Genomic DNA, 26,664 nt, shown 5'->3' with positions numbered 1-26,664 from the left:
TGCTGTATAGAGATTAATACTTTTTTTGAAGTAAACTCCACCCCCAACATGGGGCTCAAAACTCACAACCCCTAGATCAAGAGTCACATGTTCTGACTGAGCCAACCAGGTGCCCTGAGGTGTATGTAAGAATATTGAAAAGAAAGAAAAAGGACACCAAGGATAAGAAACTATTCTTTATTTTAGACAATGTCATAAAACTTTTTTTCATATTCCCCCACTTGTTACCCTTAATCCTCATCTTTTAGTTGAGAAATAAGGCTTGAGAAAGGTGAGGGGAAAGTCATAAAGGGTAAAGTTTGCAGCACTAACAAGGTGCTTCCCTCCTGCATAGCTATCATATCTCAAATTGGCATTCTGGAAGAACAGTGTTCCAGGAAGTGCTGATAGGTTTTCTCCAGGTGGGGAGGGGGCGGCCAAGATGTCCATGCTCCGTGTGGGAAACAGTAGATTAAGGTTAGTTTTCTTTACTCTGAAAACAGGAATTCTGAGTCATTAATATTCGAATGTGAGTTGCTCTCCAACAGGAGAAAAGGTGTATACAATGTTCCCCAAACTTTTTGAGCAAATCATCCTTTTTTTTCATCAAATACATCAGATATAGTTTAGCGTACTGATAAATACGGTTTTTTGAGATGGGAATTAGCCTGATCTCTTCCCATTTTTCCTCCCATTGTCTGCTAACACCAGCAACAGAGTGCCTCTAGAATCTAGACCACTGGTCATACTGAGAAAGGACAGGTTAATCAAGGATGGAATGGGAAGAACCAGCTGCCTTGTCATTTTTCATTTCTACTTGTACATTGTTTTTTAAATTCAAGTATAGTTGACATAACAGTGTTATAGCTGCTTGTACAATTTTTTCACTCCCCTAAGTTAAGCAAGATGTACACCCCCCTCCCCTCCCTTAAGTAATCCAGTTGGGTGCCACTTCCCTCCTTTTGTGACAGAGCACCTAATTCATCACTACCTGAAGGGACAAAAAGAGTGCTACCGAGACCAGACGGTGGCCTAGCAGAACAGATCAAATGCTACCACAGGACAATATACTGAGAAAAGAAAGTAGCCTCAAGAAATTCTGCAGAAACATTAAGCAATACTTTAAAAAGCGCTGGTTGAATCACCACCAGCAAAATTGAGAGAGCATTTATGGTCACCTCGGGCCTGGATCCCGGCTACCTCTTGGCTTGAAATGCGGCTAGGCTTTCCTGAACAAGGTGTCTGCCTTTAGGCTCTAATTGCTTTAGTTTCAGCCTCTTCTGGGCCTGGGCACAGTTCTGACACTGATCTGCAGCAGACTCTGTTTCCTAAGACAGCCTGACCACATTGAGGGGTTGTAAAATAATCTCCATGCATGGTTATTAACTAATTAAACTTGCATTCAACACCATATGCTGATAGGATGAGGCAAAGGATAAGGTTCGAATCTTAGATCTTTCTGAGCAGGGCATGTTAGGTGATAAGTAGAGGGAAGGATTAGTTGCAAGCTGGATGTGAGCTCAGGCTGAGGCATGAAGGGAACTGTCTCCTACTGGTTTAGAAGCGCTTGGGGCTCCCTGAGCTCTGGTGCAAACTACAAGGGTTTCATTCAAGGAAAGGTATGATGTGGGCATAAAACCATGCTTCCGACAGTTGAAGATGGTCCCCTTCTACAGCCAGGAACACTAGCTGGCCAGCATCGTCCATTTTCTTTAGCCCCAGGCGGCCCTGCAGAGAGAAAGGCCATAGTTAGTCAAGAGGCCTAATGAAAAGTTTTACAGTTAAAATAGAAAGAAAGAATGTTCATTGGCGATAAATGCCCAAAAAGCAGTCTCTGCCCTGAGTAGTAAAATGTAGGTGTACTGCCTGTCGAAAATGTCAAAAAGGATACCTCCTTCCAGTTTTCCTCCTAAGCGTTCGAAACACACATGTAATTGAGACTGTTGTCTGGAGTTCTATATTCTGCTTTCTGAAACTTTCCTAAAGCTTCTGGAGGACCACCTATGTGGGTGGGCAAGCCACAGACAAAACTGCCTCAAAATGTCAGTTAAGTGAGACTGAGCCAAAGACAGGAAAACATTAACTTAAAACACAGCCAACCCTTCAATAACAAACCTCAAGACGCTTTCCCATCCTGCAGTTGAGGATGGCATTACCCACGGTGCCACAGAACACGTACGGCTGGGAGGACGGGCAGTCGACGGTGCCGGAGTGTTGCTTGTAGCTTACCGTCGGTTTGGCTTTCACGATAGGGAGGTTCTTAGTTGTAATTTCCAAAGCTCAACAGACCCCAGCTTCCCTTTCCTTTGATCTCACCCAAGCTGGGGCACCAGATGCAGGAGAAAAGCTAAGAGAGGAGACCACTGGCCTCTGAAGGCAAGTGGTGCAGACAGCACTTGTGACTTTTGGGAGAGTCCCAACAGCATGGAAGGCTCCAGAACTAGAGGTCATGAAATGGTGCGACCTCTGCTTGAGAAACGGCGGGGGGCCTACTGCGCTTCTTCGGGCTCCTGCAGGAGCTCCCCTGGTCACCGCCCTAAATTTCAAGATGGGACTTCATATCTGTTCATGTTTTAAAGTAACACCTCTCCTATGTTTTCATGATGCACGGGGGATTCTTGGATTTGCACCCTGCACAGCAGCAAAAGAAGCCAGTTCTGAACCTTTTTATCAGAAGGAAGGAGCTGGAGATGGTGTGACCGTTGCGCATACTTGAAAACCACGAGGTACAGGTCTTTCCTTTGGGATCTACATTTCTGTAAACCGGCGCCTGATAAGCTGGTGTAACAATCAGCACCCTAACAAGCCTCACCCGTATCAAAGCCGGACGCTTCCGGGCACCCACAGCTCCCAGGTGTACGGGACCGGGTCTATCACCAAAGAACCTAGCAGCTTCAGGAACCAGGAGCGGAAAAAAACAGCACCCTTCTCCTCCCCAGTTACCTGTGTGTACAGAGTGGTCTCCTGCAAGGGAATGGTTTCCTTGGCTTGGCCACTTCGGTAAAATCCAAACCACTGCAGGAGAGGAGGCAGAAAGGTCAGATCAGATACATAGCACACACTGTCAGACTGAGACTGGCTAGTCGTTAAGATAACCAACAGTATCACAAAGTTGTAGCGAAGAATAAAAATAGAGTCTATCTGAGTCATCTCTTTTTCAGGGTGGATCCTGAGGGAGGAGTTCATCTTTCCCAAGAACTTTCTAATTCTCCGGAATTCCTGTTTCCTACAATTACTGAGCACCTATGCTGTGAAAATCCTCGTGCTAAATTCCACACCCGAAAATATATATATATATATATGGTCCCTGTTTTCAACAGTCTACAGAGGCACAGAAGCAACTGTGTAGCACAAGGACCAGCAAACTTTTCTGTAAAGGCCAGAACAAAAGCAGCCACTGACAATATTTTAAAAAGGAATATGACTAATTAATAAATAAATAAAATTAAAACTGAATATGGTTGTATTCCAATAAAAGTTTGTTTATGGACCCTGAAATATGAATTCATATAATTATGTCATCAGATATTTTGATTTTTTTTCTAACCATTAAAAAGCGGTTCATGGGCCATACAAAAGCAGATGGCAGGCTGGATTTGGCCAGCAGGCCGTAGTTTGCTAGTCCCTGGTGGCCTGACATAATGTGATGATTCTGCAAAAGAGAGAGCAAATTCTACTTGGAATAGGGATGGCATCCTGGATGGAAGAAGTGACCACTTGAGCTTGGCCTTGATAGATGAATAGGAGCTCATCAGGTGGAAAAGCCCAGGGAAGGGAACTCTAGAGACTAAAAAGCATGAACAAAGGCACGTAAAAGAAACACAGGCCAACTCTGGGTCACTTCAAAAAGTACAAGATGGCTTGATCCTAGGGTATGAAGCGGGTAATGAAGGAAGACTGGGTTGAAAGGACAGGTCAAGGCAGACCTTGCGTGCCAACCTCAGGGATTTACAGACTTTGGGCTGGTGGTTTGGGTCACAGGTCTCTTGGAAAATGTGGTAAAAGCATTAGACCTTTCTTCAGAGAACACAACTTCATAATTTTGCAAACAATTTCGGGTGGCGGGGGTTCCAGCCCCCACTGTCCCAGTTCTAGACCTCAGGTGACGACGCCCTAAGCTACACAAGAGGTGGCGGAAAGAGACTGAAGGTTTTTCCCCAGCAGGCAGCTGTTTTTTAATACCATTTACTCCTTCGGTCTCCTGGCATGTTTTGCTGTGCCCATACAGTGTCTCACCTCAGAATCCACTGGGTCCACAATGGAATCATTCAGGAATTTCACCATCACAAACTTCTTCAAGGCCATCAGGTTTCTCTTGTAGGACTCATTGACACCCTGGAGGAAAGGCCAGCGGTATTTCAGGGACAACATCATCAGGTTCCAGCAGGGATGTTAAAGCCTTTCAGTGCTCTGGTCTCCCCGGCCCTGGGCCACCATATTTCTTCTCCATGGTATGGACTGCTTTTCCAGCTCCCTGCCCAGAATGTATCTTGTACAGCCTTTTCTTACCATCCTATCTGACCGGCCATACCCCAGCCAACCAGAGCACACAGACGCCAGCGGCCATGAGTCTGTCACTGCACCCTATAGCCATCCATCACACAGGTTAAAGGCTACTAGAGAAAGCCAAGGCAAAATGAGAAACTACACATTCTGAGTGGCTATGCAATACTACTCTGTTTCTCCCCTACTGCCCTTCAAATTTTGTTTTTAAAAAACAAAAATCGGGGGCACCTGGGTGGCTCAGTCTGTTGAGCATCCGACCTCGGCTCAGGTCATGATCTCACAGTTTGTGGGTTCGAGCCCCGCGTTGGGCTCTGACAGCTGACGGCTCAGAGCCTGGAGCCTGCTTCGGATTCTGTGTTTCCCTCGCTCTCTGCCCCTCCCCCGCTTGTGCTCTGTCGCGCTCTCTCTCTCTCAAAAATAAATAAATAAAATTTTTAAAAAACAAAAATGGGCGCCTGGGTGGCTCAGTGGGTTGAGCATCTGATTCTTGATTTCAGTTCAGGTCATAGTCTCTGTGCTGAGCATAGAGCCTGCTTAAGATTCTATCTCTCCCTCTGCCCGTCCCCCTGCTCACATGCACATGCGCTCTCTCTCTCTCTCTCAAATAAAAAAAAAAAAATTAAAAAACCCAAAAATTTCGAGATAAGCCCGCTATAAATTGAGCCATGTAGTTTACCAGAATCTCTCAAACCAAGCTCATGCCTGGGACCCACTCCGCAGTCTCTCTTCTAAGTAAATCTTGCTTCCGAGAAAATCTGACCCCAAAGGGACCCACTCGGAAGGCTTCCCTCAGTAAGACAGCAGCTGCGAAGTTCCACTTAAGCCAGCCAGCAACCTGCTGAGCTTACCCTGCTTCTTCAACACAAGGAAAGGAAAAGGACCTACGGGGAGAAAGCCAGAAGAATCTCAGCCTTCCTAAAAGGAAACAAAGTTCAGAAGCACTGCCTCCCAAAAAACAGGACTTCTGCTTCCCAGGTTCTGCCCAGGATACGTTGGGTAAACAGTCACAGCTGATCTGTTCGTACTGCCCCAGAAGCAAAATGAATGCACAGCTACGGACGGCAGCCTGGGATGGGTGCTTACTCTCTCCTGGTTAATATCTGCCAAGAAGATGCTGTGGTTGCGGTACATGTCCTCCTTTATGGGGTCGTGCCAGTATTCTGCTTGCACCAGGCTGCAGGAAGAAGAAGGAATGAGTGAAGGGGACCGAGCTGCAGGTCAGTCAGCACACTGGGTGCATGCCCCTGTGCCTAGGGGACCGTGCACAAAGAGACTTCAAAAGGACGAAAGATCAGAGCCGCCAAGTCCCAGGCCTGGCCCATAAATACAGCAGACAAGCCTTCCACTGGTGAAACAGTTCAAGAGCCCCATTAACAAGACACCGGAGGCAAGGAAGTGCTATTTAGCACGATACAAGAGCCCCACAGAGTTAGGAAAAGGACTCAGCAATATTGGTTTCACCATGGCCGTGAGCCCTACCACACTTATACCTCCAGGTCAGGGTGGCACAGGCTGTCCCGCCCACAACCCCACCTCCTTCACCCTCCTCTGCTTGCCATTCCTCCCGAGAGACTCAGCCATCACCACCTCTGTCTCCTCTGCACCCAACCATCCCATCGCTCTCTCTTCACCCCCCTTGCCATCCTCAGGCTGGGAGGGAGGTCTAACCTTTCAATCACAAAGCGTTTTTCCTATCGTTGACCGATGACACTAGTGTGCAGGATTCTGGTAGGTCACACGATTTTTAAAGACAAAAGGCAGGGATCTGGTGTTGTTTATAGCATTAGTTCAGACAGGTTTTCACGTCCTTTTACTTTCCCTCCAGTCTCTCTGCTTCCCCTCCCCTCCGGGCCTTCCCCCACCCACGCTGACCCCTCCCCAAGTCCTCCCCGCAGGCACTTCCACTCAGTTCCCGTATCCACACCAGGATCCACACCGCAGCACTTCCACCGAGAGCTGAGCATGAACCCGACGGGAGAAGTCCTCTGGGGCAAAGGAGGAGTCAGAACACAGGTGGGGCTCTCTAGCCCAGGCTGGCAGGGGAAAAAAGAAACACTTCTACACCACGAGCTCTCCAGCCTGAGTGGAAGAGCTGCCTCGGAGGTGATGATCCAGAAAGTTCCACTCAGCAGAGCAGGAGGGCATGAGAGCCCAGTGGAAGCAACAGAGGTCAGCGCTCCTCACGCCCAGGGCAGGTGCGACTGAGGTCAAAGGGGGGTGCTGTCAGCCCGTCGGCAGTCAGAGGGATGTTCTATAATTTCTTTATAAATGTTTGGGAAGTGGGGCGCCTGGGTGTCTCAGTCAGTTAAGCGTCCGACTTCGGCTCAGGTCATGATCTCACGGTCTGTGGGTTCGAGCCCCGCGTCGAGGTCTGTGCTGACAGCTCAGAGCCTGGAACCTGCTTTGGATTCTGTGTCTCCCTCTCTCTCTGCCCCTCCCCTGCTCGTGCTCTCAATGTTTAGTTTTCACTGACTTTTTAACATGTGATGAACTCCGACCACTTATGAAATACTGACATCGGCACTGGTCTAACACTGTGGTCGCTCACCCTGTGCGAGTTGGCTCCCTGTCCCCCGCAAGGACGACTAGCTCCCTCAGCAGAGACACGCTGGCTGGCGCTCAGGACGGCTCTGCCGAAGGGAAGGGATGGAGACAGGGATGCCAGACAAGCTCTGAAACAAGTCGGCTGGCGCTGAAGGAGGGGTAGGATGTGGAGATGTGAGCAGAAGGGAAGGCAGGACAGTGAGGAGAACAAGGGAAGAAGCTTCAGGAGTGGGCGCTCAACAGTGTCAAATGCTCAGAAGCGGTGAGCCTGAGCACACACACGTCCACACAGGCGGCCAGAGTTCCTTCAAAAAACGGTAAGTGAGGGGCACCTGGGTGGCTCAGGCAGTGAAGCGTCTGGCTCTCGGTTTGGGCTCGGGTCATGATCTCACCGTTCGTGAGTTCGAGCCCCACGTCGGGCTCTGTGCTGACAGAGCAGAGCCTGTGTGGGATTCTCTCACTCCCTCTCTCTCTCTCTGCCCCTCCCTGCTGGTGTGTGCTCTCTCTCTCAAAATAAATAAATAAACTTCAAAAAAAAATTTTTTTTTAACGTTTTTATTTATTTTTGAGACAGAGAGAGACAGAGCATGAACGGGGGAGGGGCAGAGAGAGAGGGAGACACAGAATCGGAAGCAGGCTCCAGGCTCTGAGCTATCAGCCCAGAGCCCGACGCGGGGCTCGAACTCACGGACCACGAGATCGTGACCTGAGCTGAAGTCGGACGCTCAACCGACTGAGCCACCCAGGCGCCCCCAAAATTTTGTTTTTTTTTAATGTCAAGTGAATAAATGCAAATGTCTTTGGATCTTGCCAGACCAGGTTCCGGACACCCAGAATGACAGCGGGGAGCCCAATGGCTGAAAAGGCAGTAGTCCTAGGTCACCTTTTTGTGTGAAAAGGAAGCAGAGCTAAGAAGGGGCAACAGGAAGAAATGAAGGACATTTGGTTTGCGAGAAGCTGGGTGCACAGGCAGCAGCGGGGGGAAGGGCCTGAGGCTGAGCAGAAGCTGAAGTGCTGCGGGAGGTGGAGACGTGGGGGGAGGCGGACGGTTCTTCAGGAGGCAGAGAAGAAACATGGGCTCGTTATTATCATCTCCTTTGCACCAGTGAAGGGCCAAATTCAGGGAGGTTAAGCACCTCTCTCAAAACCGCTACACAGTCACAGACAAGGTAAGCTAGGAGCCTAAATCTGTCTGAGTCCACACTCTTTCCAATGCAGCCCGCTCACGAGGCTGTCAGCGCCCCAGAAGTTGGAGCCTTTTTTTCCCATCTTTCTGTTTTTAACGTTTATTTATTTTAAAGAGAGAGAGGAGGACAGAAGATCCACAGCAGGCTCTGTGCCAACAGCCAGGAGCCCAGTGTGGGGCTCCAACTCGCAAACCATGAGATGGGTGACCTGAGCCAAAGTCGGGACACCCGACTGAGCCATCCAGGCACCGCCCCCCCCACCCCCTACTCCCCACCACCCCCAGTTGGAGCCTCTATCCCTGAGGCCTGCTCTAGCCACTGTGGCTTAGAGACAATAGCAGAAGCATGAGTACAGCACTTACATACACTGGGCCTCTTCTAAGCACTTGACATACATTAACCTATTTAATCCTGACAAGAATTCCATAGGGGAGATGCTATTATTAGCCTCGTATTTACAAATGAGGCAGCCATACCCAGAGTAATTAAGCAGCTTGCCCGAGGTCGTCCTGCTGGGAGGTAATAAAGCCAGAATAGCCTAGCAGGCAGTCTGGCCCCCGAAGTCTTGCTCTTAACCACGATACACGCGTACTGTCTCTGCGGACTGTGGGGTGCACACAGCACCCACAGCCGTGTATTGCACAGACCCAGGTTGGAATCATGGGTATTTGCCTCTCTGAGCTGGATTAGAATTATATTTTTTAAGTAATCTCTATGCCCAACACTGGGCTCGAACTCACGACCCTGAGATCAAGTCGCAGACTCTTCTGCCTGAGCCAGCCAGGCGCCCCTTGAGCCGGATTCTGTGCAGGGTTGTTGTGAAAATTAAACAAGAGCCGTAAAGCTCGGTAGCGTGTCCACGCGTGGCACAAATTCCACAAAAGGTAGTGCTCTCAGACCTGTCACCATCCCCTTCTGTCCCTCCTCTCCCACGCTCTGAAGCCAGCTGCTTACCAGCAGGCTCGCGCAGAGTCCGCAAGGGGAAATGCTGGTCAAGTCCTAGAGGAAGAGGAACAAGCGCCTGAAGGGGAGCCAAAGGAATGCAGCAGAGCTTGCGCTGAGGGGATGGCCAGACGCTAAGAAGGTCTGATCTAAATCATGAGATGACTTTTGGTAGAATCTGACAATAATTTAAACTCCAGATGAGGGGCACACTGAAACCTTCCGACTTCAGCTCAGGTCGTGATCTCACGGTTTGTGGGTTCGAGCCCCGCGTCGGGGTCTGTGCTGACAGCTCAGAGCCTGGAGCCTGCTCCTGATTCTGTGTCTCCCTCCCTCTCTGCCCCTCCCCCACCCAAGCTCTGTCTTTCTGTCTCTCTCTCTCAAAAATAAGTAAACATTAAAAAAAATTTTTTTAATAAATAAACTCGAGATGAAACAATAAAAGTCCAAGCACGGCCAAGACTTGGAGAGGAACTGGGTAAACGTTGCTATAGTAACTGAAGTAGCGTGGTCGCTGGGTGGAAATAGACAAATAAGCCAATGGAACAGAAGCGCAGCCCAGAAACAGACTCATGCATAGAAAACCCCAGGTAGATGAAGAGCATGAGAATAAAAACAAAACGTTTTTAAAAAATGAGAGGAAAATATGGGGTAGGAGAATAGCTTTGTGCATCAGTCAGAAGGACTGATAAAGTGGCCTGAATCCAAGTCAGAAGGCACTGCCCCAGATGCTGGTTGTACAACACTGTGAAGGTACTTAATGCCCCTGAACTGTACACTTAAACATGATTCAAACGGGGGGGGGGGGGGGGGCGCCTGGGTGGCTCAGTCAGTTAAGCATCCGACTTCAGCTCAGGTCATGATCTCACAGTTCGAGAGTTCGAGCCCCACATCGGGCTCTGTGCTGACAGCTCAGAGCCTGGAGCCTGCTTTGAGTTCTGTGTCTCCCTCTCTCTCTGCTCCTCCCCCGCTCATGCTCTGTCTCTCTGTCTCTCTCCTTCAAAAATAAATAAAAACATTAACAAATTTTTTAAATGATTCAAATGGCAAATTTTTATGTTTTATATATAATATAAATATATTATGTATAAACATCTATAAACATATATATGTTTTACCACAACTTAAAAAAGTAATGTAATACACCCAAACCCAATGAATTATACACTTTAAATGAGAGAACTGTATGGTATGTGAATCATAGCTCAATAAAACCGTCTAAAAAACCAAACTGCAGTCAGGTGAGCATCCAACTCTTGATTTCAGCTCAGGTCATGATCTCATGGTCATGGGACAGAGCCCCATGTGGGAGTGGAGGCTGCTTATTAGGATTCTCTCCCCCTTCCTTTGCCCCCTCCCACTAGTGCATGCCCCCATTCACTGTCTCTCTCTAAAAAATTAAAAATTAAAAAAAAACTAAAAATAAAATAAAAAACCTGTTACATGAAACGAAGACACCATAAGTAAAAAGATGACCCACAGGCTGGGAGAAGTTAAGTGTAACATACCTAACAAAGAAAGGCTTAGTATTCATAATACATGTGCACATGCATGTATATACTTACAAATCAGTAAGAAAAAGAGCATCCAACTGAAAAACAGGCAAAAACTAGAATAGGCAATTCACAGAAAAGGGACACCTGAGCAGACAACAAATGTGAACAGATGTTCAAGCTGTCCAACAGCACATACAGATTGGAATGCGAAACCATTCCGCACACATCTGACTGACAGACATGTGACATAGGATCAAAAGTTAGTAAGACGAGGGGCGCCTGGGTGGCTTGGTCAGTTAAGCATCCAAGTCTTGATTTTGGCTCAAGTCATGATCTCTCAGTTCGTGGGATCGAGCCCTACATCGGGCTCTGTCTGCACTAACATCACAGAGCCTGCTGGGGATTCTCTCCCTGCTCCTCCCCTACTTGCACGCGCACGTGCTCTCTCTTTTGCACTCACTCTCCCTCTCTCCCAAAATAAATAAACTTGTTAAAAAATTATGTTTATGAAGAATTTTATTTTTTTTTAATGTTTCTTTTTGAGAGAAAGAGAGAGAGAAACACAGAATCTGAAGCTGAGCTGTCAGCACATATCCTGACATGGGACTCGAACTCACAAACTGTGAGATCATGACCTGAGCCAAAGTTGGATGCTTAACCAGCTGAGCCACGCAGGAGCCCCAGTAAATACATAAACTTAAAAAAAAAAAAAAAAAAGGTAAGACTGGAGAAAACAGGAACACTCACACTCTGTTGGTGGGAATAGAAATTGGTACAACCACCTCGGCAATACCCAGTCAAGCCTAAAATGCACATGCTAACCACCAAAACAGCAGCTCGGTGCACTGAGTGTTTTCGAAGTACTGTTACTATGTTAAACACTCTACACCTATTAACTCATTTAACCTTCTTTACAATCCGTAAGGTATACTTATTGCTCTGTTTTACAGATGATGGAATTAAAGCAGACACGTTACGGAGCGTTCCCCAAATCACCCAATGAATCACTAAAAGTCTACATGTGAATTCTGCTAGTAGATAAATTCTTGTATGAGGACTGCTAAGTAATAGAAAATACATATATTGGTCTCCAACCCCGGTTCCTGGCACAGAGCTCCTAAAACCTTGTAACTTCCTAAGTGTTATGTAAGAATACTGGGAGCATCTTTTGTCCTACTCAGGAGGCTCTGCGTGGGCTCCTAGGTGGTTCCTGGAAGGGGCTGGTCACCAGAAAGACCAAACCTCCATCTGAAGCTCGGGATTTTCAACCCTGCTCCCCATTCTCCAGAGAGGAGCTGGGGGCTGGAAATGGAGTTAGTAACTCTGAAGCAGAGAGAGAGGAAGACAGAGAATCTCAATCAGGCTCCGAGCTGTCAGCACAGAGCCTGATGTGGGGCTCGAAACCACAAATTGTGAGACCATGACCTGAGCCAAAACCAAGAGGTGGACACTTAACTGACTGAGACACCTGGGCGCCCTTCTACTACTCTAATTTCTTGACAGTGGTTGTCACCAGAGAAGGAGGACAGAGAACGGAACCTGGCAGAGATATGTAGAATTCAGTGTTATCTGAAATGTTTCAGTTCTTAAAATATCTGAGACAAATATGACAAAATATTAATTTTAGGTCTCAGATTACATTACTCTTTATACTGTTTTGAACAGTTAAAAAGTGCCTAAGGGAGCTTCAGTGGCTGCCTCAGTATTTCCAGAAAAGGGAGTGGCAAGTTGAGGGTGAAGGCATGGGGACAGCGGGACACCTGTGGATGAGCGCTCTATGAGAGCTGCTGGGGGCAGAGGCCCTGCCAAGCACTGGGCACGCAGGGCTGAGGGCCTCGGACCAAGGGGAGGGCCACTTAGGAGAGCAGAGCTGGCCCAGAGGAAGAGGAGAGGCCAAGGCTGAGGCCAGGGCAACAATGCAGTATTCCTTGGGGCAGGGATGGGCACAGGATAGCGAGGTGGAAACTGGAAGAAGGAGAAATCCAGGAAGGGCTGCCAGCTTCTCAAAGGGGAACTCGAAGGCAGACTTCACATCCACAAGGTGAGAGAGAACAGTCACCCTCACCATTCCTCACTGCTGCCCGCACTGAGCCTGGCCAGGGACTGGTGCGGGAAAAGGCCTCCCTCACTAGCTTCCCGAGTACTCCATTAAATTTGCTTTGCTAAGGCTGAATGATCTCAACAGTGTAGAAGACATCTTGAGGGGTCCCTGCCTAAGTCAAAATCAACCCTCCCTTGTCTGGGAACTGTATCCTTCCTGCCCTGCCCCTCCTGGTTACAGGTATGTAACCAGGTATGTAAGGTCCCACTTCTGTGGCCACAGTCAATGACAGAGACCTGACCTGAGCTGGGCCATGGTCCCTTCCTCAAGAATCTGGATTGGGACAGAAGATTCCAGCCTCGCCTGAGATAATAACCTAAGCAGAGACGATTAAAAACTTAGAAGCTGGGGCACCTGGGTGGCTCCGTCGGTCGAGCATCCAACTCGGCTCGATTGGTCAAGCATCCAATCTCATGGCTCAGTTCGTGATCTTAGCGTTTGTGAGTTCAAGCCCTGCATCGAGCTCTGTACTGACATTGCAGAGCCTGCTTAGGATTCCCTCTCTCTGCCCCTCCCCTGCTCAATCACTCTCTCTCTCTCAAAATAAATAAACTTAAAAAAAAAAAAACAAACCCAAAAACTTGGAAGCCGGGCAAGGCCACCTTTCGCCATGTGGGTGGCCAGAGAGGCTGGTGTGCGTGGAGAGAGGCAGCAGCAATGCCAGCTGGAGAGAGATGGACCTGGCTGTCTGTGACTCCCATTCCTTGATTCTAGAACCTCTGAAACCTTGAGTACCAACAGACTATGAACTACCTTAAAAATTTACTTTGGTTTGATTTGGTTATTCGCCTGCAACGAGAATCCTTCTGGGTACAAAGGGCAGCCTAGGAACATACTGCCAGGAGAACACAATCTCCTTCTGTCCCTTTACGCCCTCACCTCCCCCTTCCCGCCTCTCTACTGGGACTACCTGCCTCTTTAAATCTCATACTGACCATCTGCTAACCGGAGATATACATAGAAATATAAAATAAACTTTACAAAGAAAAAGCAACCCCATAAAATTAGAGAAGTATCAATCTGTAAATGAACTGGTGAGAACTCAGAATCCATTCCCCCGGGAAACCATGTGATACATGCTGAGATGTATCCTGGCTTGCAGTCTAGTTCAGCTACATTATGAAACATATCTCGTGTCATTCCACTTCCTCGTGTCATTCCACTTCTCTCCATCTCACGGAGCGTCCACACCACCATCACCTCTTAGCAAGACGCTGCAACAGCCCCTGCTTTTCCTCTACCCACTTTCCAATCTGCTCTCTACAAAGCAGTGGAGACCTTCCAAAAACATGTATCGGGCCATGTTACTCCCTTGCTTAAAACCTGCCAGTAGCTTCTCTTGATGTTTTGAAGGAAACCCGAACTGCCGACGTGACCTGCACGTCCCTGCCGATGTAGCCCCTGCCAACTCTCCCGTCTATCACTAAACTTGCTGCCAGGGCCTAGAACGAGCCCAAGGTGTCCCAGGATCAGGCCTTTGTGCCTACTGCTCCCTCCGCCTGATGGCTCTTCCCTTAGCTCCTCCTGTGCTCCCTTTCATCTTTCAGATCCCAGCCTCAATACCTATTCTCCAAAGACCATTTTGTCCAGAGTAGATACGGCCTCCACTACCCTCCGCCACTGCATCCTGTTTCTTTCCACCACGGCCTTAGCACTGTTAGGGGTGGTCCCTGCCTCTGTTCACTTGGAGCCTCCTTTTCCCCACTGACAGCTTACTGCATGACAGCAGGGACCGTCATTGTCTCATTCTCCCTTTATCTGCCAGACCTACCACAGGGCCTGGCAAACTGCAGTGCAACAGCTGATGGAACTATGAATGGAATGCTTTAGAACTGCAACTAAAAGAAAGCGAAACCACTGCAATACTTATAAATAACGGAAACAGGAAGTTCAAGTTGAATAAATACTTTCAACACAACACCACTAGCGGTAACAGCCCAAACCTGCCTACTTGGTAAGAACTGAGCACGGCACCGAATTTCTGTGCAGGGAAGTATTACCACGTACTCCATGCTGGGGAAGAGGAGGAGGTCTGAAGACATACTAGGCCACGTAACTAGACGGGATAGAACTGAGTGTCTCCCAACAGGTGCCTAGAAAGAGGGGCATTCTTTTTTTTCTCCCATGTCTGAAGAGGTCTTTATTTTCCCTTCACATCTGGTTGCTCCTTGAAGGCTGGGCATAGAATTCTAGGATGGAAATCACTCTCCCTTAAAACACAATGGTACTGTGGGTGCGTGGGTGGGGTACCTGGGTGGTGCAGTTGGTTAAGCATCTGACTCTTGATCTCAGCTCAGGTCATGATTTCACAGTTTGTGAGTTCGAGCCCCGCATCAGGCTCTGTGCTGATGGCGTAGAGCCCGCTTGGGATTCCGTCTCTCCCTCTCTCTGCCCCTCCCCTGCTTGTGCTCACTCACTCTCCCTAAATAAATAAATGAATACATTTAAAGAATTAAAAAAGAACACAAAGGTACTGGGTGGCTCAGTTGGTTAAGCATCCGACTTCAGCTCAGGTCATGACGTCACGGATTGTGAGTTTGAGCCCCACATTGGGCTCTGTGCTGACAGCTTAGAGCCTGCTTGGGATTCTTTCTCCCTCCCTCTCTGTTCCTCCCCATCCCCTCATGAATAAATAAATACACACGTACATAAATAAGGACACAAAGGTACTGCATCACTGCCTTCTAGCTAGCAGTGCTGCTGGCAGGAGGGGCGGTCAGTAGTACGGATTCTGTGGGCGGCCTCCCTGGGGTCTCCTCTTTATCCCGGTGCTCTGAAATTTCACAGGAGCGTACCTCAACGTGAATCTTTTTTCACTGTTGCCCTAACCACTCAGCGAGCCCTTTCTGTCTGGAAACTCATGTCCTGTCGACCGGAGAAATTTTCTTGTATTGTTTCTTTGATAATTCCAATCCACCCTTTTCCTCTGGGCGACTTTCAGAACTCCTATCGGTCAGAAACTGGACTTCCCAAACAGCTAAATGTCTTTCATTTTGTCAGTTCTCTCTTTTTTTTTTTTTCCTTTTAACCTCTTCGAGGTTTTGTTCTAATTTCTGGGAGATTTCCTCAAGTGCATATTCCCATCTTGCGCACACATTTTTGTTGTTGTTGTTTTATTTTTAATTTCCAGGAGCTCTCTTTTACTCTCTGATTGGTGGTTTTATTCACATTCTTTTCTGGTGCCCTGGATTATAATTCTTTATCTCCAAAGATAATAATTATAGGCTTTTTTTTTTTTTTTAAGGTTTTCTTTGGCTCCTTGAACTGCCATCTTTTCTTTCTAAGTTGCTTTTTATACTTTTTGTTGGTTTTGGTCTGTCTTTCGCCTTAGAAGCTTTCCTCAGATGTCTGACTGGGGGTCCGGGCTCATGGTTTATACAGACACCACAAGAGCTGGCTGGAGGCTCCTCATGTGAGAACAGAGCCTACCTCCTGGTGGCTTCACCTCAGGGGGGTCAAGAGGAATCCTATCATCTTGGAGGATTCCAAAACATCAACCTGTAGATCTTTTCTCTGGGGCCAGTCAGGTTTTCCAGAGACGGGCCTGCCGCTGAACGACACCCTCGCAGGTAAGAAGCCTCAATGCTACCATTCTGGGAACTGAGTGGGAGGGAAGGGGGAAGGCGTGGGTTTTCTATGTGGTGTCTTACCACCATCCTGTGCCTGTTGTCTCAGAGGCTGGCACTTCTCTAGTTAAATTGCTCCAGAGAATAAATTTTGCTTTTTTTGTCACAATGGGGGAGGAGCAATCACTTGGATGTGCACTCACGGGAACGGCGGTTTGATCATTCCTTATATAGAAAAATTTTTCCCCAACAAAAAGTCCTGTTTTTAGCCCCAGGCACTTATCTCTACCTTCCAAAGGATCTTATGCACCTCATTCCTGACCCTTTCTGGAGCTATAAAAAGTGAACCTGTTCCCTCTTTGTCAGTGCATCCTTCTATAGAAATACAAGGTTTCGACGTTTCCTGCTAAAACAATTATCACTCATTCATCTGCTTTCTTTTAAAAACGTGTTGACATCTTTTACTGTCTCTTCTCTCCTGTTTTCTCTGCCCTTGTGGGTTTATTACTTTTTATTCTTTTGCTACTAGTTGATTATTATTCCAGTAAAAGGAGGAAGTGAAGACAAACACATCAATCTACCACTTTTAATCAGTTACATGTGACTGGCTCCCCGCCATGACTGCTCATTTATAGTCACTAATAATTCTGATTGCCAAGGGTTGTATTTGGTTCACAAAAGAAACACAAAGAAAGAAAACGTTGAATTTTTCTGAGGCATCTGGGCAAGAGTTAGAAGAATAATGAGTAAAGAATAAATAACAATGAAGTTTAAAGAAGTCACACATATCCATGAGCAGAGAGAACACGTAGAATACAGACAACTGAGCTGTGACTAGTCAAAACAGAGTTAGGGGTAAAGCTTAGCAGAGGTTTGAGATGCCTAATGGGAAAGGGGGTGGAGACATAGAAGTATCTTAGTTTCAGGGTGCTTAGCTGGCTCAGTCGGTGGAGCATGTGACTCTTGGTCTCGGGGTCATGAGTTTGAGCCCCACATTGGGTGGATTTGAAAAAAATAAAATAAAATCTTAAAAAAAAAAAAAAGAAGTATCTTAGTTTCTTTCACTGACCACCAGGTGGCACTACTGACCCAACACAGCTTTGTCGCTGTGCATGTAGCCAAAGGGTAGGAAAGGAAGAGAGAGCTAGCCGTAGTTGTTTCCATATGTGAGTCACTGGCAAGGCTGAACCCTGGAAAATGGCTTCAAGGAAGTGTTGTATTGAAGAATTGGTATTAGACAAAAATGATATGCTTTGAAAACCTCTAGGGTAGGGGCGCCTGGGTGGCTCAGTTGGCTGAGCGGCTGACTTTGGCTCAGGTCATTATCTCGCGGTCCATGAGTTCGAGCCCCGCGTCGGGCTCTGTGCTGACAGCTCAGAGCCTGGAGCCTGTTTCAGATTCTGTGTCTCCCTCTCTCTGACCCTCCCCCATTCATGCTCTGTCTCTCTCTCTGTCTCAAAAATAAATAAACGTTAAAAAAAAAAAAATTAAAAAAAAAAAAAAAAAAAAACCTGTAGGGTAGCTACCAGAGCCTTACTAGTCGATGCCAAATCTGTTATCGTTTAGAATACTCCACACCTACTAAATCCAAATCTAATCTCTGATCCCAGGAATGAAGCCCCAGGATCCATTTTAATGAATTTCCCAGGGGTTCTGATGTACAATTTAAGTTTGGAAACAATTGAAAAGAATACACTCCAAAAGTGATACTGTACATTTTTAAATATCCAAACACACCTGAGTAGTTGCAAACACTGACATAGGAGGCTAAACCCTCGTTACTGACAACACAAAGAATCTGTCCTCCAAAATATATATGGTAATTTCTTGGGCTTGGGATTTTTTAAAGGCTCTTTTGTTAGTTTTTTTAAGATGGAAATTTATTTTGTTTTTAATTACATTCTTTCTATATTAAAAAAAAATACCCTAAAAAAACCCTGGGTGGCTCAGTCGGTTAAGCGCCTGACTCTTGATTTTGGCTCAGGTCATGATCTCACAGTTTGTGACTTTGAGCTCCATGTTGAGCTTTACGCTGATGGTGCAGAGCCTGCTTGGGATTCTCTCTCTCCCTCTCTCTCCCTCCTTCTCTCAAAATAAATAAAATAAATTTTATATATATGTGTATTAAAAGAATACCTTCCCTTCCTTTTTAAAATTAGTATTAAAGCAGTTTTAGGTTTACAATACAACTGAATAGATAGCACAGAGATATTTATAAAAAGCCTCTCATTTGAATATCACTGGCCCCTACTCCTGGAATCACTGCTACCCTGAAAGTCAGCATGATATTTTCATGCAATGACAGTTCTGTATCTTTTTTTAGCCAGCCATACATACCGTTCTTGAACAGCTTTGTTGTAAGCCCCAACATTCAGTGTTTTTCTGATCAAGTCACAGATGTGAGAGCTCTCCCCTGGGCACCGAGGGAGTCCATAAACACCTACAAGAGCAGAAGCCAAATATCCATTCTTTCAAGAATTGTGTACTGAGTAACTACTATGTGCAAGGCACTGTGAGGAATAAAACAGACCTGAACTAACCTCTGATCTCGTTCACTTATTCCTCAAGAAAATATGTACTGAGGGGCACCAGGGTGGCTCAGCTGGTTAAGCGTCTCAGGTCCCAGTCTCACGGTTCATGGGTTCGAGCCCCGCATCAGGCTCTCTGCTGTCAGCACAGAGCTCACTTTGGATCCTCTGTTCCCCTCTCTCTCTGCCCCTCCCCTGCTTGCTCTCTCTCTCTCTCTCTCTCAAAAATAAATAAACACTTAAAAAAGAAAATAACATAGAGCATGCATACCATAACCAGCTTCCCCCTGACGCTCCTATACTCTTTTCTGCCTAAGGACCTTGGCACCGGCCGTTCCCTGGTAGATGTATTTCCTCTCTCACTGCTTCAGTGGTTGGACTCATTTCATCTCTCAGGTCAGAGCTTCGGGAAGTCACATCCGACTCCCCTAACTCAAGTAGTGCCTAACCCCAATTCCTACCCTTCCCCCAGTTATACCTTCCACCTTCATCATCCTCATCAATAACATTTTCAGGGTTGCCCGGCATAGTTCTAACCATACGTTGGCAATAATTCATTTAATCTTCATGACCATGAAGAGAGGAAATCATTATTTGTACCATATTACAGATAAGAGACTTCTAAACAGGAAGATGAAATACTCTGCTCAAGGTTAGATACGAAGTGCTAAGAGTCAGGATATGAACACAGGCAGTTTGGCTCTAGAGCCCACACCTTTAACCACTGCCCTGTCTCTTAAGTATTATCCTATTTTTTTTAATGTTTATTTATTTTGAGAGAGAAGGAGAGCAGGCATGTGCACGACTGGGGGAGGGGCAGAGAGAGACCCGGGGCTCCAACCCACAAACCGTGAGATCATGACCTGAGCCTAAACCGAGGGTTGGACGCTTAGCTGACTAAGCCACCCAGGGACCCCCTGTCCTATTTTTTTTTTCTTGATCATAGTTTTCACTCTATTTATTTATTTCCTTGCTTCATTGTCTATTTCTTCCCTACCCCCCAACTAGAATGTTAATTTCCTGAAGACAGGGACCTTGTCTGTCTTACAGATTTTCAATACATGTTTGTTGACTGAATGAATAAGGTTTTTACCAACATGCATTTGAATAACACCTGTGTTTTTTAAAAACAAGGAGCATGGGTGGCTCCGTCAGTTAAGCATCTGACTCTCGATTTCGGTTCAGGTCATGATCTCATGGTTAGTGGGACCGAGCCCCATGCTGGGCTCTGTGTTGACAGTGCAGAGCCTGCTTGGGATTCTCTCTCACCCTCTCTCTCTGTCCCTCCCCAACTCATGCACACGCGGGTGTGCGTGTGTGCTCTCTCTCAAAATAAATACACTTTTAAAAATAAATAAATAGGGGCGCCTGCGTGGCTCAGTCGGTTAAGGGTCCAACTTGAGCTCAGGTCATGATCTTGCAATCTGTGAGTTCGAGCCCCGCGTCAGGCTCTGTGCTGACAGCTCAGAGCCTGGAGCCTGTTTCCGATTCTGTGTCTCCCTCTCTCTATGACCCTCCCCCGTTCATGCTCTGTCTCTCTCTGTCTCAAAAATAAATAAACGTTAAAAAAAAATTTTTTTTAATATAAATAAATAAATAAATAAATAAATAAATAAATAAAATCAAGTGGTCGTGTGGATTAAAACAGAAAAAAGCAGGCAAAGAAGCCAAGGTTACCTTGATGTTGTCCCCCAACCGAGATCAGATTGATCATGGGTGGTGATGGGCATCTCTGAGCCACTGCCCTCCTGGGGGAGAAAAGGATTATCAGATGGAAACGTATCATCAACCACCAACTTCCCAGATGAAGCTACTTCATTCTCTGTGATTCCCCAAAGCCAGGGAGTGTCAGGATTTCCCCCAGATGGCCAAACAAATCCTTATTCTTTCACAGAAAATAAAGTTCCATAAAGCTTTTTACATGGAGACATCTTAGAATAGTGTTCCTTCCAAGATAGATGAAGAGCTCAAAAGAATTAGAGGAGGGGCTAGATCCGAATAAAAGAAAAAAAAATTCAATCCCACGTAAGTCGTATGACATCACAGAACAGGACTTACAGAAATTGGCCTCCCTGGGAGAATCCCATAGCATTGTAGCCTTGCTGTAATTTAGGGTCCTTAGCCAGAATCTGACACACTGTTGTTACTTGGGAATTGACATTCAAGAAGAAGCTGTTCTCCACATCCTAAAAGAGGAGCCACAGAGGAAGGATGGGGATGAGAACCACCACTGGTGTCTTCTCTAAGAAGGCAAATTTGTTTAGTTGGAATCTGCACACAAGCCACTCAAGAGTTAAAGTATCATTGCAAGATTTGCTGCTAAAAATGCAAGACAAAGCATTTTAATAGTATATTCTATGAAATCACTCAGCAAACCTTCAAAGGAACAGAGCTGTGAAGGGCCTTACCTCCATCAGGGTCTTCCCAATCTCTAAAGATAAGACATAAATTCCAGGTATTTTCTTCTCAACCATTTTTTTAATAGCACCCATGCTTAAGGGATTACAACAGCTGTCTCCTAGACAACAAAGACAATGGCAGATATTCATGAACCAGGTTACATAGTTTTTAAAAAGTTTTAAGCTTCAAAGGGCATTATAAAGAATGTGAAACATGACGTGTCTGGGTGGCTCAGTCGGTTGAGCGTCCAACTTCAGCTCAGGTCATGATCTCACGATTTGTGAGTTCGAGCCCCGCATTGGGATCTGTGCTGACAGCTCGGGGCCTGGAGCCTGCTTCAGATTCTGTGTCTCCCTCTCTCTCTGCTCCTCCCCTGCTCACACTCTGTCTCTCTCTCAAAAATAAAGATTAAAAACAAAAATTTTTCTTAAGGTGAAACATACAGAATGGGAGAAAATATTTGCAAAAGGAAAAAAATAAAAAGGGAGAAAATATTTGCAAATCATATATTTGATAACGGTTTAATACCCAGGATACACAAAGAACTCTTACAACTCAACAAGAAGTTAACCTAACTTAAAAATGGAAAAGGGACTTGAACAGACATGTTTTCAAAGGAGATATACAAATGACCAACAAGCATATGAAAACACGTTCAACATCACTGGTCATTAAGGAACTGCAAATCGAGGCACCTCGTGGCTCAGTCAGTTGAGCGACCGACTTTGCCTCCGGTGGTGAGCTTTGAGCCCCGCATCAGGCTCCATACTGTCAGTGCAGAGCTGGCTTCTGATCCTCTGTCCTCCTCTCTCTCTGCCCCTCCCCACTCTCAAAAATAAACACTAAAATAAATAATTTAAAAAAGGAAATGCAAATCAAAACTATAATGAGATACCACCTCATACCCACTAGGATGGCTTTAATTTAAAAAACTGGAGGGGCGCCTGGGTGGCTCAGTCAGTTAAGCGTCCGACTTCGGCTCAGGTCACGGTCTCGCAGTCCGTGAGTTCGAGCCCCGCATCGGGCTCTGGGCTGATGGCTCAGAGCCTGGAGCCTGCTTCCGATTCTGTGTCTCCCTCTCTCTCTGCCCCTCCCCCGTTCATGCTCTGTCTCTCTCTGTCTCAAAAATAAATAAAACGTTAAAAAAAATTTTTTTTAAACTGGAAAGTAGCAAGCAAGGATGTGGAGAAATAGGAACCCTTGTACATTGCTGGTGGAAATGTAATATGATGCAGCCATCGTGAAAAGTTTGGTGGTTCCTCAAAAAGGTAACCCTAACAATTACCATAGGATGCAGCAATTTCCCTACTAGATATCTACCCAAGAGAAATTAAAACATGCCCATACAGAAACATGTACCTCAATGTTTACAGCAGCACTATTCGTAATAGCTAAAAGGTAGAAGTGACACAAATGTCCACCAATGGATGAGTGGGTAAACAAATTGTGGTATACACATACAGTGGAATATTATTCAGCTGTAAAAAACAAAAGAAATACACATGCTACATACATACGTACATATGCTACAATGTGGATGAACCCAAATTCACATTAAATTCACACTAAATTCACATTATTATAAGTGAAAAAAGCTAAACACAAAAGGTCACATAATGTTTGATTCCCTTTATATAGGATATATCTAGAACCAGCAAATCCATAAAGACAGAAAACAGATTGGACATTGGACAGGAAGTGTTGGGAGTGGGGAACACAGTGGTTACTTACGGGGTACAGTGTTTTCTGGGATGATGAAAAAAACTTGAAACTAGAGAGGAGCGCTGGTAAAACAATATTATGAATACACTAATTGCCACTGAATTGCATACCTTAATATGGTTAATTGTAGGTTACATGAATTTCACCTCAAAAAAAAAAAAAGACCATTTTTTGCGTGGCTCGTGTTTTATCAAGTAATAACAAACTTCAAAAGCCCACACAATACAGTTGGGACACCGAATTCATAACTGAAAAGTAAGCAGAGGTGCATATTACCCTGCCTTATCATTTGGAACATCTGGGGTTAGTAGAGTCAAGAGCACTTAGGAATCAAACTCAAGGACTAGGACTAGGGAAAGAAAAGTGAAACGCCTAGGGCACAAAATTTCAGGAGGTACTCACTCGCAGGTTCGTGCAAGTGCTGACCCTGAACTTCTACGAGCTAGAAAGTGAGTGCCTTCTTAACTTTTGCAATGTAGGGGTCTCCTTGCCTCGTCCTACTCCCAGCCCTGTTTCTTTTCCTGTTTCAAAGAACTAAAACCAAGAACTGGAAGAAAAGTGACTGGCCGCTCAGTTGGAGAAGTAGGCTGAGATCATTTTCCATCTTGAGCTTAATCATCCCATTTCTAACTTAAGAGGAACTTTAAGAATTCATTTTTAAAGAAGGAAAAGCTGAGGCTTAAAGCATCCTCTATTTCTCTCATAATAACTTCTTTTAACTCCACTGTAGTAGCCCTGGAACCCAGCACAGAGCTTTGAGAAAACTGTTTATATTTGCTGACTGTAATTCCTCTTCAGGGCTTGCTTGCTTTCTTTCTTTCTTTCTTTCTTTTCTTTTTTTTTTTTTTTAACAATTTCATTTATTTATTTACTTACTTTAATTTGTTTTAGAGACAGAAAGAAAGAGTGCGAGCGGGAGAGAGGGGCAGAGGGAAAGAGAGAGACTCTTAAGCAGGCTCCATGCCCAGCGCAGAGCCCAAGACCGGGCTCGATCTCATGACCGTGAGATCGTAACCCGAGCAGAAATCACAAGTCAGATGCTCAACCAACTGAGATAGCCAGGCACCCCCAAAACTGCTTTTGTTAAGGTTATTAGTGATCTTCAGATTGCTAAATCCAATAAGCAGTTCTCACTTGACCTGTTGATAAAATTCCATGCAGCTGATTACTCCCTTCCTCTGGAAACATTTTCATTGGACTTCCGGGACATTGCACTCTTCTGACTTTCCTCCACCACCACCGTCTCCTTAGCTAGTTTCTCCTCCTCTCAACCTCCAAATGTTGGCAGCGCCTCAGGCCTCAATCTTTACACCTCTTCTCTCCTCTGTGTACACTCGCTCCCATGATCCTGCTCAGTCTCATGGCTTTAAATGCCAGCCATACACTGAAGGCTCCCAACATAAATCTCCAACTTGTATTTCTGTCCTAGACTCCACACTCCAAATGGCTCTACAACATCTGGATGTCTAACAAGCATCCCAAATCTAGTAAGTCCAAAAGAAGACTACTGATCTTCTCCCTACCCTAAATTTGCTCATCGTACAGGCTTCCCCATTTTGGTAAAATGACAACTTCATCCTTCAACTTGTCCAGCCCCAAACCATGGAATCATCCTTGACTCCTTTCTTTCTTGCTCATCCCAAATCTAATCCGTTAATAAATCCCATTGGTTCCACCTTCAGAAGATACACAAACTTTGACCACTTCTCAATATGTCCTCTATTACTATATTGTTTCAGGCCACCACCATCTCTTGTTTTAAGTTGTTGCAATTGCTTCCTAACTTGTCTCCCTGCAAATGTCTGTGTCCCTCTACAACCTATTCTTAATATAGCAACTAGAGTGGTCCTTTTTAAAGTGTAAGTCATATTATGTTACTCATGTGCTCAAATCCCTCAAGGGCTTTCCAACTCATTGTAGCCAACTCCCTTTGTAGGCCCCAGCATCCCCACCCACCCCAACCTAAACCCCTATTTTCTTCTCCTTGCTCACTCAGTTCCAGCCCCGCTGACCTGAATGTTGTTCCTCTAACATATCAAACATACTTCTGCCTCAGGGCCTTTGCATTTGCTGTTCCTTCTACCAGCTATCCACAGGGTATCCTCCCTCATCCACTTCAGCTCTTTGCACAGATATCACTTTCTGGGTGAATCCTTTCCTGACCCTGCTTATAAAATTGCAAGCCCCCATCTCCATTTCTCTCCCACTCCCGGCTTTACTCTTCTCCATTGCATTTGCCACCATTTTATTTAAAACATATTACATGCGAATGAATAAAAGGATGGATGTCCTGGTCATGCAGCCACAGCCAGGACTGCCTCAAGTGCCAGACGCTGCACCCTGACGCCAGCGCCGTGAGAATTAAGCAAGAACCGCCCAAAATACCCTAACGCAGCGCACGGGTCTCTGCCAGAGCTCACCAAAAGACAGCCCCTTCTCCTCTCTCCCTTTCCAATGCAGAGGAGCCCCCCCAAATCCTAAGACGTCGGGCCAGCCTGGTGCTGTGCGACCACGGTCCTCGCTCTCCACCTCGCACTCTGCCGATGCGAACCCAAGTTGGGAAAGAGGAGTCGCCAAACCCTCCTGCTTCTCTTCTCCCTCACTCACCCATTCCATGCCAGATGACCAGCGGCAGCGGCACCGGCGGGCCGAGATGCCCCAGTGCAGGTGCCGCGCAAGACCCCGGCAGGAGAGCGACGGCCAAAAGCCACAAACAGCTGGGCGACGCCATCTTGACCCAATCACGTGACCGCGCTCCCCGGGCCTGGACCCGGCGCCTGCGGGGGCGGACCGCGCGCTCCCCCCCGCCCGCCACCATCAATCAAAATGAATGCCCAGGGTCATTCAACGCTTAATGCACATCAGACGTTCTTCTGTGTGCCTTTTCCCTGTTAGCAAATGTAATCCTCGTAACGCTGTGTACGCTTCTCCCCATTTTACAGGTCTGGACACTGAGGCGCTGAGAGTTTGGGTCAGGTGCAGAGTTCACCGAGATAGCAAGTTGGTGGGTCCAAAGTGGTTACTCAGCTGACGAACCGTACTGCCTTTGGGAGAAAAATGCTTTGTGGAGGGAAGAAAGGAAGGAGGGATTCGGCTCTTAGAAATGGAAGGTGAGGGATCACTTGCAGCCAGGGTTAATAATGGCAGGGTGTGGTATTCGTCCTGGATCTTGAAGGAAAAACAGTATTTCAACAGGCAAAGATGAAATGCAGGAGGACTGAAATGAGCCAAAATATAGAGGTGGAAAAGAATGGTGTGGTTGTTTTTGTTTTTTTTTAGAAGTGGCAGGGCTTCCCGACTGACAAGAACATGTGTTGGATGTGGAAACCACTGCCACTTCCTGGTTTAATCTCAGAGCTGGATGATTGCAAGAGCCTTTCATTCACCATTTCTCCCTTTTCCATTCCCCCTCTTTAGTATATGTGCTGCCGAAGCGAGCACTCCATTCCCCCTCTTTAATCCACTCTGTGTTCTACTGCCAGATTCATTATTTTAACCCACTTTCTTTTATTTTGTTTTTTATTTTTTTTAATTTACATCCAAATTAGTTAGCATATAGTGCAACAATGATTTCAGGAGTAGAGTCCTTAGTGCCCCTTACCCATTTAGCCCACCCCCCCTCCTACAACCCCTCTGGTAACCCTCAGTTTGTTCTCCATATTTATGAGTCTCTTCTGTTTTGTCCCCCTCCCT

At 46.2% G+C, this 26,664-nt stretch overlaps 1 protein-coding gene across 1 annotated transcript; it reads right to left on the bottom strand.

Moving 5' to 3' along the window:
* Positions 1 to 163: 163 nt before the first annotated feature.
* On the bottom strand, positions 164 to 25,728 carry PPT1 (palmitoyl-protein thioesterase 1). The gene is made up of 9 exons (XM_019429102.2): positions 25,579 to 25,728; positions 21,258 to 21,367; positions 20,908 to 21,035; positions 20,527 to 20,597; positions 18,659 to 18,761; positions 5,569 to 5,659; positions 4,216 to 4,314; positions 2,923 to 2,994; positions 164 to 1,707 (listed from the first exon to the last, which is right to left on the bottom strand). The coding sequence occupies exons 1-9, from the start codon at positions 25,700 to 25,702 to the stop codon at positions 1,585 to 1,587; spliced, it is 921 nt and encodes a 306-aa protein (XP_019284647.2). The 5' UTR covers positions 25,703 to 25,728; the 3' UTR covers positions 164 to 1,584.
* Positions 25,729 to 26,664: the final 936 nt, after the last annotated feature.

The sequence above is a fragment of the Panthera pardus genome, unplaced genomic scaffold (genome assembly GCF_024362965.1).
Source record: "Panthera pardus isolate Hobbes unplaced genomic scaffold, ASM2436296v1 HiC_scaffold_11, whole genome shotgun sequence".
Taxonomy (NCBI): Eukaryota; Metazoa; Chordata; class Mammalia; order Carnivora; family Felidae; genus Panthera; species Panthera pardus.
This window is presented reverse-complemented; position numbering and strand designations above follow the sequence as displayed.

Coding starts and splice junctions, on each gene's coding strand:
- PPT1 (XM_019429102.2), bottom strand. CDS start 25,702: ATGGCGTCGCCCAGCTGTTTGTGGCTTTTGGCCGTCGCTCTCCTGCCG. Junction 21,036..21,257: donor TTGGGAAGACCCTGATGGAG/GTAAGGCCCTTC, acceptor CTCCTCTTTTAG/GATGTGGAGAACAGCTTCTT. Junction 4,315..5,568: donor CAGATATTAACCAGGAGAGA/GTAAGCACCCAT, acceptor CCTTTCCTCCAG/GGTGTCAATGAGTCCTACAA.